This window comes from Patiria miniata, unplaced genomic scaffold (genome assembly GCF_015706575.1).
Source record: "Patiria miniata isolate m_02_andy unplaced genomic scaffold, ASM1570657v1 HiC_scaffold_1, whole genome shotgun sequence".
NCBI lineage: Eukaryota > Metazoa > Echinodermata > Asteroidea > Valvatida > Asterinidae > Patiria > Patiria miniata.
The window spans coordinates 22,275,156-22,290,173 of NW_024037047.1; the positions used below are offsets into that span (position 1 = coordinate 22,275,156).

Here is a 15,018-nt window from a genome sequence, read left to right on the forward strand (position 1 = left end):
ATCCACAACAACAAAAAAAGTGTGAAAATCAGGAAATAAAACACCAGAACAAAAATAATTCGATGAGGGCCAAACATTAATACAGAAGAAATTCCTTAAGCTTTCTTTTGAGTATTCACATGAGCATCTTGCGTAAACTGCATACTGCTGCACAAGACCATCAGTGGGTCGTAGTGACCTCCCCGATCAGAAGCAAGGGTTGGGTAAAATTCAACCCTGGTTGGATAAAATTCAACCCTTGTCAGGTAAAATTCAACCCTGTCCAGGTAAAGTTCAACCCTGGTCAGCCCTGGTCTGGTAAACTTCTGCCCTGTTCGGGTGAAATTCAAACCTAGTTGTGGTCAAATTCAACCCTGGTCGGTTAAAATTCAACTCTGGTCAGTAAAATTCAACCCTGTTCAGGTAAACTTCAACCCTGTTCAGGTAAACTTCAACCCTGGTCTGGTAAACTTCAGCCCTGCTCGGGTGAAATTCAAACCTGGTTGGGGTAAAATTCAACCCTGGTCGGGTAAAATTCAACCCTGGGTAGGTAAAAATTCAACCCTGATCAGTTAAAATTCAACTCTGGTCGGGAAAAGTCAACCCTGTTCAGGTAAACTTCAACCCTGTTCAGGTAAACTTCAACCCTGGTCTGGTAAACTTCAGCCCTGCTCGGGTGAAATTCAGCCCTTGTCTGGACAGCAAGGACACTGGGACCCAAGAAATACTGACCATGGTACATGTACCTTGTGTGTGCTTACTTCAACTTCAGGTGTGCACTCGAGAATGGCTGAAAATGTTAGTGTCGGGGTACCAAAGTTCCCAAGACTAGGTTCGATTCATGTTGTTGATAGCACCCTCTACCACCGTGGTGGTTTAACTGCACTTGCTAGAAACCAAATCCAAAACCAGTCTTGGCCCAGAATAAACACACCCTCACCCTTCCCCCTGCCCCCTTCTTCCCCCTGCCCCTTCTCCTCCAAGAAAAAAAAACCCACTGACCTGGCACAGGACTGTAGTTGGGGGACGAGTCGTTACTGTACTGCATCTCGGTGACCTCTTTGTCCGCCGATTCTTGGATCGGTGCCAGATTCATTGCTGCCAATGGATAAACAGATTAAGTCAGAGATTAGAAGGTTAAGTCAGGGATTAAAGTTGACCTTCCCTGCTCTTGGACACATTCTTATTTTTTCTCCTCTAATGAAATTGTATTGTTTAATTACCTCCGCCAATGAGGTTATGCTTTATAACAATAACCAAAATTCATGGGTAATGTTTTCCTGTTTGATGTCTCATTCAAAAGATAATAACTTTTGTATGGCTACAAATATGTAGCAGTTAAAAAAAAACACCAAAAATTGATGGTGAGAATCGAAAACAACATGAACAGGCATGGTAGGGGTTCCCTAGGCCTTTTAGCTAAGATGTAGCCTCAATCCTGCAAAATCCTCCAATTGGCCTCATGGACAAATAGCAATGCTGCAAATTCCTCCATTATTTCTTGAATATGGTCCGTGCAGATGTGACCACTGCCTGAATCCTGCAAAATTCTCTGGCTATGACTGTCAATAGGCTGAGGCAGAGGCAGTGAAATCCTGGAGCAGTGCGGAGGATTTCAGGTATAATCAAGGACTAAATTTATGCTAGGCTGAGCATAAACAACACAAGGTCCGGCCCAAGACCTTGACACAGTGCATACACCAAAATCAGCAACGCACCTTTGCCATGTAACCTCAATCCTGCAATTTCCTCCAATTTGCAAAAAGGATTTTGGAGGATTTGGGATGGTTAGGGTTAATTTACCCATTTGTTTTGAGTTATACATTGTAGGTACCCCGTAGACAGGCATGCAAACACCTTTACCACAAAACCTCAGGCATTCCAGATACCAAAACCTCTTTAACAATTCTGAAATCAGGAAAAATCCTGACCAAAACATTCTGAATTTAGGAGAAAAAAAAAAAACCTACCGAAATCAAGAAAACTCCTACCAAATCTCTACTTGGATTTAAATTAATGCACGTGTATCAGTAATAAAGTCAATTCCTAATGTCCCTGATATTACATGTACATCAAAGCTACAGTTTGATTTTAAAATGTCTCCCTACCATCAAAACAATGGTATATTTCCTTAAGCCTAACCGAACTCAACCCATCAAAGCCCAACAGCAGGTTTGTTTAAATCTGTTGGGATAGGTAAATGTACGGTACAGTACCCCTAAACAGATGTTCTTTTACACTGGGTTTGGCATACAGTGTGTGTGTACGATTTCCCATGTGGGTGTTGGTATTCGCCTGAGTTAAGCCCGGTTCATACCGGTACATGTACTTCACGCGAATGCGAATCGAATTTGACGTCACGAAGCATTCGCTGCGAAATTCACCCGAGTTGATAAACATGTATGTTCAACTTTTACGAATTCGCAGCGCGAATACTTCCCATGACGTCACAAATTCGCGTTTGCTTTCATGCCGAGTATGAACCAGGCTTTAGGGTTAATAAAAACCCCTAAGGAAATATCTGTTGATAATTTACTGACATTTAGTGCTCGCGGACAGACTAGGGTGCTCAGGTGCATCCAGCAGCACTGTTAACGGTTCCAAGACAGGCGGCATGGGTGGGGACGAGGCACTCCGCGACTTCCTCGACAAAATCGGCGACCGATTGATCGGAAGGAAGCTCCTGGGTTTGATGTCGGCTGGCCAGATCGCGTCGGCGGCTGCACGGGCCGACGAAGTTTGCTGAGGGGCAGCAGGGGAGGAGGCACTTCGCAGTCTCCGCCCCCACTTGGGGGAGAGGGAATGCAGTTTGTGGGGAAGGTCGGTCGGATCTTCAGCGGCCATGGCTTGGTTTTGATGGGTTTGTGACGTAAACTTTAAAACTGGATTGAAGAGTTTGTGACTGTTTAACCAGAGTGTCTGCTCAACTTGTTGGTGGTGCTGTTGCTGAAATAACTCTGTTAGTTTTTCGTAATGGAATTGCACAGCTAAGAACTCAAAAACTTCAAAACCGCGTTGACGAGTTTCTGTCTGTCTAAAGTAGAGTACTGGGACACTGATTGTTGTTGATGGTACTTCTGCCGAAGAATTCTCTGTTGATTTCTTCACCCTAACAGCCCTCCAAACACTAAAACTGGACTGGTCCTTTGGTCAAAATGCAAACTTTACTACAAGTGATCCGAGATAGAAGAGCTGGCAGATTTGTAAAAAAAGGGGGCGTGTCCCACTCTTTCATGTACCGGTAGCCTCTGGAAGTTTTTCCTCTGAAATGTTTCTGATCTGACAGTCTCTACACATCAGCAGGTGCTGAAGTTTTGGTCGGAGCTTGAGTACGGAAGACAGAGAGAACAGCAAAAGTGACAAACAAACTGAACTTATTTGGCAAGTTCCTTTGAAGACTTCACAAGATGTGGGTACTGCACACCAAGAAAACAAGTCCACGATTGTGTGTTATTTAAGCTGTATGACCAAAGCTTCCACAAACATGACAAATATCAGTGACGTGATACCATCTGCTATTTCACAAAGTTTTTCCAGAGTATCATCCTGAGAAACTTCTGCAAATTTGGCGGCAACCGAAATGTGTAAATTCCAGTGCACACTGTGAATTTACTGTGAAGTTGAAGAACAAACTGTAAATTTGTGTGCACAATGCAGTCAGAAATCAAATTGAGTTATCAGTAACATCAGGAGTCGGAGAATGAGTGGAGGTTAAATATTAAGCTCACGTCGCAAATAGCCATAAATTGGACTTCAAAATGTCTAAATGGGTGAGTTAATTTGATTACACAGTGACAACAAAGTCAAGTTGGTCTACACTTTGGACTAGCCTTTGGGCAACAATGAAAATTAATTGCACACGAGTATAAATACTAAGAGGCGAAGTACCATGCTACCATTAAATAGAAACCATTCGAGCCCGTGAGTGAACTTTGAGCAGTGTTCAGACCTCTGTATACAGACAAACACACTTGCAATTCATGTACATGTACTGAAATAGCTTGTACCAATTTAACCTTTCAACCTTAGGTTTTGTCCGGAAATTCTCTTCCACGATTTTCCACCTTTACATGATGCGCACAATTTGACAGCAAGTTCTAGAAAACGTGGCCGGAACAATTCATCTTTTAAAAGCTCCAACCCTAACCCTGCTGAATCTAACAGGATCCAACTATGTCACATACCCGATGGAGCCTGTTGGATTGAGCAGTAAACCCCTTGCGTACATTCCTCATGCAAAATGCTGGATTCAGCAGGCAACTGAACCGCATTATAGCGCCATGTTGGACTCCGTTGGATTCAGCAGACAACTGAAAATAAGGCACAGTGGATTGAGCAGGAAACTCCGGTTGGACTCTGTTGGATTGAGTAGGGTAGTCCTGAGGAACTACTGGTACTAGGGGTAACAAACCAAGCATGTTACTCTAAGATTGGAGTCAGGAGACTAGATAAATTAAAACAATTGCTTCCTATTTTGTACCACTCACCAACTGTCACCTTCTTGTACATGTACCAGTAAACGTGTGGGAGTCAGGTTTGCGTAGTGGTTCTTTCCTCGCCTTCCAACATGACCCGGTTCAAATCCTGCCTGGGTCAACATGTGGATTGGGTTTTCAGTCCCTACCTGATTCCGTGGGTTTTCCTCAGAACATTCTTCTGGGCTTTTCCTCCAAACTCTAAAACTGTAATTTATTCTCATTGTCTTCTCTCTCACTTGGTGTGATATTTCCCCCGGGATGCTTTGCCGACTACATGATACAGATACAGACGAGGAAGATGCTTTCAACATTGAGTGAACAGTCATAAAAACCATACATTTTTATCCACCAGCAAAAACTTTACCACAACAGGGCCATAGCAAGGGTCATACCGGTAGTTTTTACCATGAGGTGGACCCTTTGACCAAGTGGACCATGTCAAATAAACAGTTGATTATTCCTATACACATTCGAGTAAAACTCAAAATGTCAAACGCGAGGCACAATACAAATTAAACTTTTTAAAGGTTTGTTTGTTTTTGTTTAACTCTTCTTTTTATTGTTTCCTTTTTTAAATTATTTTTCTGGAATCATGCACTTTGAAGCTTTGGAATTTTTAACAATCACGTTTGCCCCTCCCATTTTTTGGAATCATTTTTTTTTAACACCAACAGAACTCAACCCATTGAACCCAAACAGCGTGTTTTGTTGGAATCTGTCTGGATGGGTACAGCACCCCTAAACTGACAGTCTTTTACATTGGGTTGGCACACCTCCAGAAGCTAAGTCAGAAATATGTGTGTGCAGTTTCCAATACGGTGTTTGAATTTGCCAGGATGGGTATACATGGTTCCTAGTAAATCATGCTAGGGAGTTAGGGTTAAGCATCACTTTAGTGAAATATGGAACGTTAAACACTTCAACCCCCCCCCCCCCCACCCTTGCTCTATAGTTTGACACACCCCACCAAGTTTTCACTGAGCCAATGTCCGTAAGTACTGTAAAAGGAAGGGCAATAGCAAGCAAGGGTTGGCCTCCACTCACCACAAGAGGGGGCTGTTACAGACAAACTGGGACCTTCATCATAACAAATACCCTACTGCTATTTCATGTGTCATAATTTCAAGGGAAGTAAAAATGTTAAATCTGAAGAGTGATTTAGTTGGGCTTTCTATTTCGGTTTTGCTCAGCATGTAATTAAAAAGTTTAACATTTATGTATCATTTTACTGCCTGAGTCATCTAAGTGGTTTTTTTTCCCTGGTCCTTACTGGTACATGTACATTGTACATGTACCAGAACATGTACATTGTATGTAAATTACAAGAAAAATGTATGTGGTTGCTAATGAAGTAGAAACGTATGTTTTTTTTAACTTAAAAACTGGTCAACTGGCCACTGTCAGATTTGGGATTTGCTTAACCCTAACCTCCCCAACTCCATCAAAATCCATTCCCCACTTTTGGTGGATTTTGGGGGACTCGGTCCTGCAGGCCTGGTGTGACTAAATATTGATGGAGTATGATGGACTTGGGCCTGGAGGCCTAAAGCAAAGCATGCATTGGAAGCAGTGTGATTGATGGATTTTGGTGGACTTGGTCCAGTACTTAGTAAAAGACAGTAGGGAGTTAGGGTTAATCCTTAAAAAAAAAAAATTTGAATTTTTTTTAATTTTTTTATTTTTTTTTTTTAAAGGAATATATGTGTTTCTCTGTTCATTGGGTTCTGTTTGTTGGTTTGTTTGTTTGTTGGTTTGTTTATTTATTTGTTTAGTCCTTTACCTTGGTTCAATATACGGCCATGTGCCAGCCATTCCTTTGTCTTTTCCACTCCTAACGTTTGCACGAGTTGCATATATCGGGCAATCTAGCGGTATGGTGCAATTTTAATCAAGTTAGATTTTTATTTCCCCCCAAAATACAAAAGGTTAAATAATAAATCGCCAAAGATCAAATCAAAATTTAGTTCAGGCATACAGCAAAAAAAATTAACAGCCAAACATTTTTAACCAAGTGAGTTCATTAGTTCAGACACACAGCATCGGAAAAAGTAACACCAACAATTAACAGATTAATTAAGAAATTTAAAAAAAAAAATAATAAAAAAAAAAAAAAATCACACAAGTTGAATTGATAAAAGAAAAGATTTAGTAAATAATTTGCATATTATTAGGTGTGCACAAACCACACGGATAATTCATCCCAAAGCCAGATTTTAAAATTATTCAAATTAGCAAGAATGTGTTTTGTGCACGAAAAAAACCCACAGCAATTCAATGAGCAAACACATGGTATTGATGTTTGAACAGAACGCATGTTATCAGTACAAGGAGTTGAAGTGGATAGCCGTTAGCATTACAATAGGACCAATCGATAAACCGCAGAAAAGGTGAACAATACAATGGACAAGTCCATTATTGATTCAATTGATAACAAGGTTTTAATTGTAAGTGGGGCAGACGAAACATGACAGATATGGCAGAGTTCATGGTGGCATTCACAGAATAAACACAATTGCATTTTTGTTCGGTTTGTTTCGGGAGTGAGGAAACGATACAGAAAGTGGAATGGTTGAGGAAGTGTGTTGTGAGTAAATTATTTTGTCAGGGATCAACGATCAGAGATATTCAAGATAAAGAATTTTTTTGGTTTAATATTCATACAAAAATAAAGACGAGTTTAGAAATTGTTAAATGTGGAACAAGCACACACAAAACATTGTTTTTTGGTATAAAAATGATTTTTAAAGCAAGTATTTTGGGAAGAACAGCCAAAAAAAATTGAGTGCATGAAAATAGGAGTTTTTAATTAACCAATAAAAAAATTACAATGACACCAGTAGTTGGTGGTGGTTGGTAATGGAAAATGGTTATGTTTGAAAGAAAAATTACAGTGTTTAAATATTCAAAAGAAAATTTAGTGTTGCCAGACAAATTAGTACAGAATTTTTTTTAGGGGGGGGGGGGAGGAGGAAGTTTTTTTTCGTATTTTAAGGAAAAAACACACCGAATGAAATAAGTGAGGAAAATTTGTGGTGAAATTCAAACAGCAAATTGCACGAGGCGTGATTGGGTTAAAGAAGACACCGCAATTCCAAAAGGGGGGAAACGTTACCACGACGATTGCCAAGGAATTTTTTTTTTCAAGCACAGAAGGGAAGCCATGCCAAGCAAAGGGGCCCCACGTCGCAGGATTAACCAACCATGCAAAAACAAATAGGGAGAAACAAAAAGTAAACAAAAATGACCTGTTAGCAAGCAGTGTCAAAATGCAACAAAATAACAAGTGGGACATGTATTCTGAGGACAAACTCAAAAAAATGGTCGGGCAGTGAACACCGCGTTATTAGATAATGATGATTTTTTTTTTATTGTTAGGCAAATTAGGACCGAGTTATGGGGACTTTCTGCTGTCCCCACAGCATCTTCGGTCCCCATAGTACCATGGGACAACTCATGTGTAGTCCCCACAACTACGGACCAAGTACACATTTTGTACATTGCACATTTTTTTTATGTGCAGATTGAAATTAAAACTACTGAAACTAAAACAAAATAAAACTGAAAGAACATGGGGCCACGACGGAAATTCATAATCATACCACTTTTGTCACAAAATAATTTTTCAAACAACCCAACCAATTAAAAAACAACCAATGAAATTGTTTCGGCTATTTGCTTTTTTTCACAAATCTTAATTTGTTTTTAACAAATGAGCGAACTGTGTATTGATAGTAAGGGTAAGAAATTCAGTTGGGGGGAAAAAAAGAAGGAAAATCAGCTTTCAAATACATTTACTCTGTACGATCAGAAACTTTCTGCCATTAGTTTTTTTTTAAAATCTCTCTACCATGTCTACTATACAACGTTTAGCTCCATGGTTGATGTTACCATTAACAAAATTTATGGATGGGTCGTTCATTATACAGTACACTGATTGTGTGTAGTTCCCCCCCCCCCCCCCCCAACCAGACATAAACCAGTCTCATGCCTAATGATATTCTGCATGATGCATGATCTACCGGTACATGTATTATTCTAGGCTTTTAATAATATGAAATCTTACAAATTTAATAAAAGCCATTTGATAAAGTTTCATTTGTACAGTTCACTGTATTATCCATTAGGAAATATTATCCATTTAAAAATATACATGTACCGGTATACATGTAGTTCTGCTTCCGATCACATGGCATTCGAAAATACGGTACCGGTAGGTACTGGGTACATGTACATGTAGGTAGGGAATTTTTCTTTTGCTAATTTTTGTGTGTGTACCATCATATGGAGCAGTCTGCGTGTAGTCGAGGGTAAAAGGTAGAAATTGATGGTTTTGGGTGTTTTTTCCTCATTTTTCCCATACAAAAATTAGGGTAGGGGCTGTCAGAATAGGTAGGGGAACCGGAAGCAGAACTATTTTGGGGGGGGGGGGGGGCCTTAGCAATTCATATTTTGTTACCACACAGGCACCCAAATATACATGTACCGGTACACGACACATGTACGTACACTATAATTGTCATACACGTCATTTTTGTACCGTACAGTATGAATACTGTACATTGTACAATGTACAAACTTATGAAGCAAGATAATGTGTACTAGTATGGACCGGTACATAAATGTCTCCATTCATTAACATGTACAAAATGTACTTATACACCATACAAGTTCTACATGTACATTGTATGCTCACAACAGCGAATTATTTAAATTTCTGATCTCCACAGTCATGTACTGTAACTACGGTACATGCATCGTGCAGTATGGCACTGCATGGCCTTGCATCCAAACTGATAACACCAAAAAGCCCATCCATCATGTGTGTCTAGCTCTAATTATTTTCTCTCTGGAAAATTAATTACAGACCGTGCGGAGGAAATCCATTTTGTTATTTAACAGAAGTGCGGTGGATCTTCAATACTTCAAAATCTGTTTGAGTTGTCCATTTTGTTGAATGACTGCACAGGGACTGAAAGCACTTTGCTAATTATGAACAAAAGCTACTGTGCGGTAAAAAGCCTGACAATTATAAATTAAATTAATCCTCTTGATGTCTGAACAGGAACAGTCACAATATTCTTCCCCTGCCATGCCTTTCACACAGGCTAGTCTCCAACAGTCAGATTGTATTTCAAGCAAACACTGTGACAAGTCAAATTCAGCCAACAGGACAGCTGGCTCTACAATCAAAGCACAGTTATATCAAGTTAACAGTCACAGCCAGTCAATCCTGCTTGAGGCAGACTAGGAGAGCTCTTAAAGGGACACTAGGTCCTGGAACAGCCCAATTGGGCTACAAAAGGCTCTTTGAACGAGATGATGATAATCGGAAATAACATTTAAAAGTAGGACATGTAGGATATAAACATCCACACAACTATCCTTTCAAAACTGGGCGTTTTTGTGTTATTCCTGTATTAAGCGTGCGTGAACGAATTTCTGGGTCCACTTTTGCGACCCCATAAATACGAGCTGTTTGGATGCTAGTTGTGATTTCATTCGTACGCGTAAAGTGTTCACCTTTTGCGGACGTCGAAGAAACCACAATTTTTTGCATTGGTGATTGTCACTGCGCGCTGTTCCCGAGACACACAACGTGTATAGCGTACATGTACACTGAGAACGACACGAAAAACGTATTCGTACTCTGTCATGTCCGATGTAAACAACCGGGGTTTTTCTTCTTTTCTCGGGAACGGTATTTCCTTTTGACCAGATGTTTGAAATGAGTAAACAATCCAAAACATAACATTTTCAGGGAATTTCAGGACCTAGTGCCCCTTTAACTGTTAAATACAGCCACTTTTATTGATTTTGACTGAAAGGACAACTTTGCACAGAATGCGTGTTTGCATACCGTACCGATACATGTAGGAAGGTTTTTAAAAAGCTACACCATTTTGTAAACTCAAAAAAGAAAAGCTGAATGATTTTAATAAAATGTTTGAAGTTTGTCTTTGAAATTTTAAATTGCCAGGGAAAAAGTTTTAAAAAGACAATATTTTTAAGCAAAAGAAGGTGCAATTACATACGTGTTCATGTACATAAATGTACTGGTAGGCCTACCGCACGGTATGCCATTTTTCAAATATAAACAGTAAGGACTAAGGACGGTGGAAAAACAAATTACATCCAATGAAGCAATTTAGTACAGAACAAGTACCGGTACTTCAATTTAAAAATTCAGGATTGTCAAAATGCAATTTTTTTACAGAACATGAAGCAAAATGTACGGTACGTTTGCATCACGGACCTGGAACTCAACATGTCACCCTGGGCAACATCCCAATTTGCTCAAAAATATGGCCTGTTACCATGGTTACAATGCTCTTTCTTAACTTTTGTCTGATTTCCTGCAAGCTGCTCTTTGTTGGTGAAGATAAATAAATAGTGGCCGAAAAGGTTCCTTTCAAGTCCCAGGTCCGTGATGCAAACGTACATTTTGCTTCATGTTCTTTCAAAAAATACAGTCAACTTAATCATTCCTTTCTTGAGGCCACTGTGGCGTGTCTTATCAAAGAAATATTGACAAAAGTTGATAATTTCTGCAGGGTCTGTAAAACCCAAATTTCTGAAGGGTCCGAAAAACCCACATTTTAAAGAATTTTTTGGATGTTACTCACGCAGTGACATCTGTGATTTTATTTGTTGGGGTGTGTTTTTAGCCTTGTTGACAATTATTTAGTAATAGTGCCTGTGTTTTCTATCATACATTGTACGTACAGGTTTTAGGCTTTCAAAGAATCTTTGATCATAATTTCATTGCAAGCCTTTTTGGTTTTCATGTTTGTGCTCATTGTAGCGCACAGCATTTCATTAATGATTGAGGCATGTTGTAAATTTTGTATATTAAATTAATATACATGTAATGCTGGCATTTGCCCAGTTAAACATGTAAAATAAACGTGCCCATTCATGTACATACATAGTACATGTACACATGTATTCTGGCATGTGGAAAATCCATTTTTTTTCCCTTCAAAATCTGCAGATGTACATGTACATGTATGCACACATGTCAGAGACATGCAGAATGCTCTAGAAGACCTACCGGTACACGTACATTCGCAATGAAAGCAATCCAGCATATTATATTTAGCCTTCCCGTCTGAGATTCTATGCAGCGCGGTTTATTTATATCTCGGAATCGAATTATATGACTGAAGTAGCTGCTTGCGATGTGCACAGCTTTATTATGAAATCAGCGCACACTGTACAATGAACACGTCGTGCTGCACAAATTGTCATGAATTTCTATTGAGATGGGACAGTGTACTGCCTACATGTATGTATTATAAATGCTAATCTTTGGGTGTGGGGATCAATAGATTTTTTGTTTATTACACAACATACAAACAAGTTTGTAATGCTCCACATTTTAAAGCCTGTACACGTAGTTGATGTAAAAATCAGGAACAGGGTTTTCAAAAGAGAAAATGCCAAAAAAAAATCAATGGGAAATGTTTAGTTCGATTTGGTCAATTCAAGTTGCCACTTATCTTTGATGTACAGTATACCCTTTTCTACGTGTTTAAGAAGCAAAATATAAATGTCACAAGAAAACGATATCTCACTGACAGACTGATATGATTTCGCTGTGCAAATTGCACTGTTTGCTTTCAAAATACAAGTAGGGGTGAAGTTAGGGGCAAATGAAAAATCCATGAAATTATCGGTAGAGGGTCTGCGGGTCAACAAGGGCCCCAGAGCAACGTAGGATTATGGTACATGTGCCTGAACGGACCTCAAAAATAACAGTTTCTTTTTTTTCCCCTATATAATATTCAACATACACGTATACATGTCTAAAAAAACACTTATACAGTTACAGGTAGGGTAAAACCTTACAAATTCAGATTTCAAAAGGAGTTCTATACAAATCCTGTGAAAAAATCCTGATATAAAAAAAACAATCTTAAAATGTACCGGTACGTGTACAAAAGCTGTACAACATTTTTTGTATTGTAATTCTAACCCCCTCGGCCCGTTTTGGCTAAGAACCATCCTCAATCCTACAATATCCTCCAATTGCCACCATGTAAAAATTGGATTCAACCTCGATCCTCCAAAATTGTCTGTTATTTCTTGAATTTGTTCAGTAGAGGGTGACGATGCATTGCCTCAATCCTTCAAAATCCTCCAACACTTCGCGGTTATGGGTTGAGGCAGAGCTGATGACATTCAGAAGCAGTGCGGATGATATCGAGCATAATGCTATGCTCAATTATGCGTGGCTGAACATTAACAATGCTGGGTACAGCCTACAATTGTACAAACTCAATTAAATCCTCCAGAATCAACCGACAGTTTTGTCATTCAACCTCAATCCTCCAAAATCCTCCAAAATTGCCTGGAGGATTTTGGAGGATTCTAAAGGGTTAATAGTGAAAAATTGTAATTCAACTGGTTACCTAGATTTGTCAATTAACCTACTTGTACATGTACATGTACGGTACGTAAATCCTAAAACTATGTTGTCCGTGCAACAACATGCACTCTCATAGTAAACAGACGTTTGTGGTACATTAATGTACATAGTACATTGCATAATTTTGTAAAATGAATTATTCATGGCTGGATGCATCTTTGAAAACTTACAAACTAATTACCACAGCAGCAAAATAATTGATGTAAAAATGTGACCGTCCGACAACTGTGTACAAGCTCTTTTTTCTGCTTTACCCCCTCAAGGGAGATGTTCGAGCGCTGTACAAGAAATTCAGCTCATTAGTGTGCAGAGACACTGGTTAGCTGCAGGGGCACAGCTGTTTGCAGCTCTTAATGATACTGTCGCTACAATCTTTCTGAAATTATGCAAGTGGTTGCAGTTATGTCCCAGTACTGTGCTTTGTTACATTTTTTTTTATACATGTGGCACTGATACTAGTGATAGAATACTTTGAGTTAATATTGTTTCCGTGTGTGGTGGCGAGTGTGGCCTAGTGGTTAGGGTTTGTGACTCGTGATCTGAGGGTCAGGGGTTCGAATCCTGCTGCTGGTCATATGTTGGGTCCTTGGGTAAGCTTTTCTTCATTATAAGAAGTTATTACTGTTTTTAAAATACATTTATAAATACCTAAGACAGTTTACCCATTCCTATTGGTCGAGAGTCTGTCACGTGGCCGGTCTTAAACGGTTGATAAAACACCGGCTGGCTGTCTTAAACACTTTTCAGGTGTCCAATGAAATTTGGACTTCTATGAAATCTGTTCCCTTTCACCCTCGTATTGGTTGAACGTTCACAATCTTCACTTGGTCTGTATTCTTGAGACCTAAATTCACACTACAACAGCACCGCTGCGTTCTGCGCCACATCGCACAGTACATGTATGCGCCACGTGTGCGCCAATCTCCAGAAGGAGTCATTTGCGACTATTTGCGAGAGCCACATACCATTAAATAGCTAGAGGGGTGTTTCAAAAACCATGAAGTAAAACTGTTGAACAAATTGTTCGAAATTTAGAAATCTTTACTTTTTTTTTTTACTTTTTGACTGAAAACGTATTTATAAACGGGAATAAATATGTGCATGGCCCGGCCATTTGGCCGATATTAAACAAGTCTGTGTTAAGACTGGCTTGGGGCATGGCCGCCATAAGGGCTCCCTCAATGACGACTCTGTAGGACAACTGCAACTGCGTATTTTACGCAATCAAGCACGCATTACGCAGTGTTCTGTTCCAAACTCGCGCGCTTGTTGCTCGAAATGTGTTCGATTCATGACGCAGCTGATGCGCGTTATGCAAGTTGACGCTCAAAATGCCGATGCACGTGGATGGTTTGTAGGAAATGACATCATTTGAACGAGACGTACACGTATAATAGCCTGAGCCGAATTGGCGTCCATTCCCAAAGCCGTTCTTAAATGTCCAGACTTGTTTAAAACCGGCCAAGCTCATATATTTCCATTTCATGTCAAACCTTTTGACGTGAAATTTGATGTACCTTGTAAATGTATGGGAAAGATTTCCATATACGAAATTCACTCAACACCCTGTGTACCAACCCTATGAGATTGGACTGAAAAATTCTAAGTGTTTTCTAAGAAAATGCTTGTATTTTCTCACTGCTCAAATTGACTTTGATGACATGAAATTGCTATCTGGGGGCTTGTTAGTCAATACAGAGGAAAATTAGTGAACTTCGCATATGGTAATCTTGCCAATGTATGTGGATAATAGGCCTACACATATGGACTGTAATGTATGTACATAGTGTTATGATGACTCATTTTATTGGGTTCGGCCACATTTTGAGCAAGGCAGAAGACTTCATAAGATTACATACATGTTGGCAATTCCGGCGTTATGAAACATCCGTGACAGAGCTTTTAAGAGCTCTGTGAATAAACCTACATGTATTTACGTTTTTAATATCTTCCGTCATCTAGTAAGCTCAAAGAGATTACTGGCTGGGAGTTTGGGATCTTTTCTCTGAACCATTAATTAGATATAATGGTTAAAGGGAATATACATCATTTGCTTTTGCTGTAATTTTCAGAAATGGATGGAATTGGGGGGTTGGAAATATATAGCAAATATAGTTACACTGACTTTTTTGA

The 15,018-nt window shown here is 39.5% G+C and overlaps 1 protein-coding gene across 1 annotated transcript in view; it reads right to left on the reverse strand.

The window, feature by feature from the left end:
• LOC119725618 (oxysterol-binding protein-related protein 8-like) overlaps positions 1-3,395 on the reverse strand; it is a 50,763-nt gene extending 47,368 nt beyond the window's left edge. The window contains exons 1-2 of the mRNA XM_038197100.1: positions 2,520-3,395; positions 982-1,077 (exon numbers count right to left, since the gene is read on the reverse strand). Coding sequence (XP_038053028.1) covers positions 982-1,077; positions 2,520-2,823 — 400 coding nt within the window. The 5' untranslated portion in view covers positions 2,824-3,395. The remainder of the gene's footprint in view (positions 1-981; positions 1,078-2,519) is intronic.
• Positions 3,396-15,018: the final 11,623 nt, after the last annotated feature.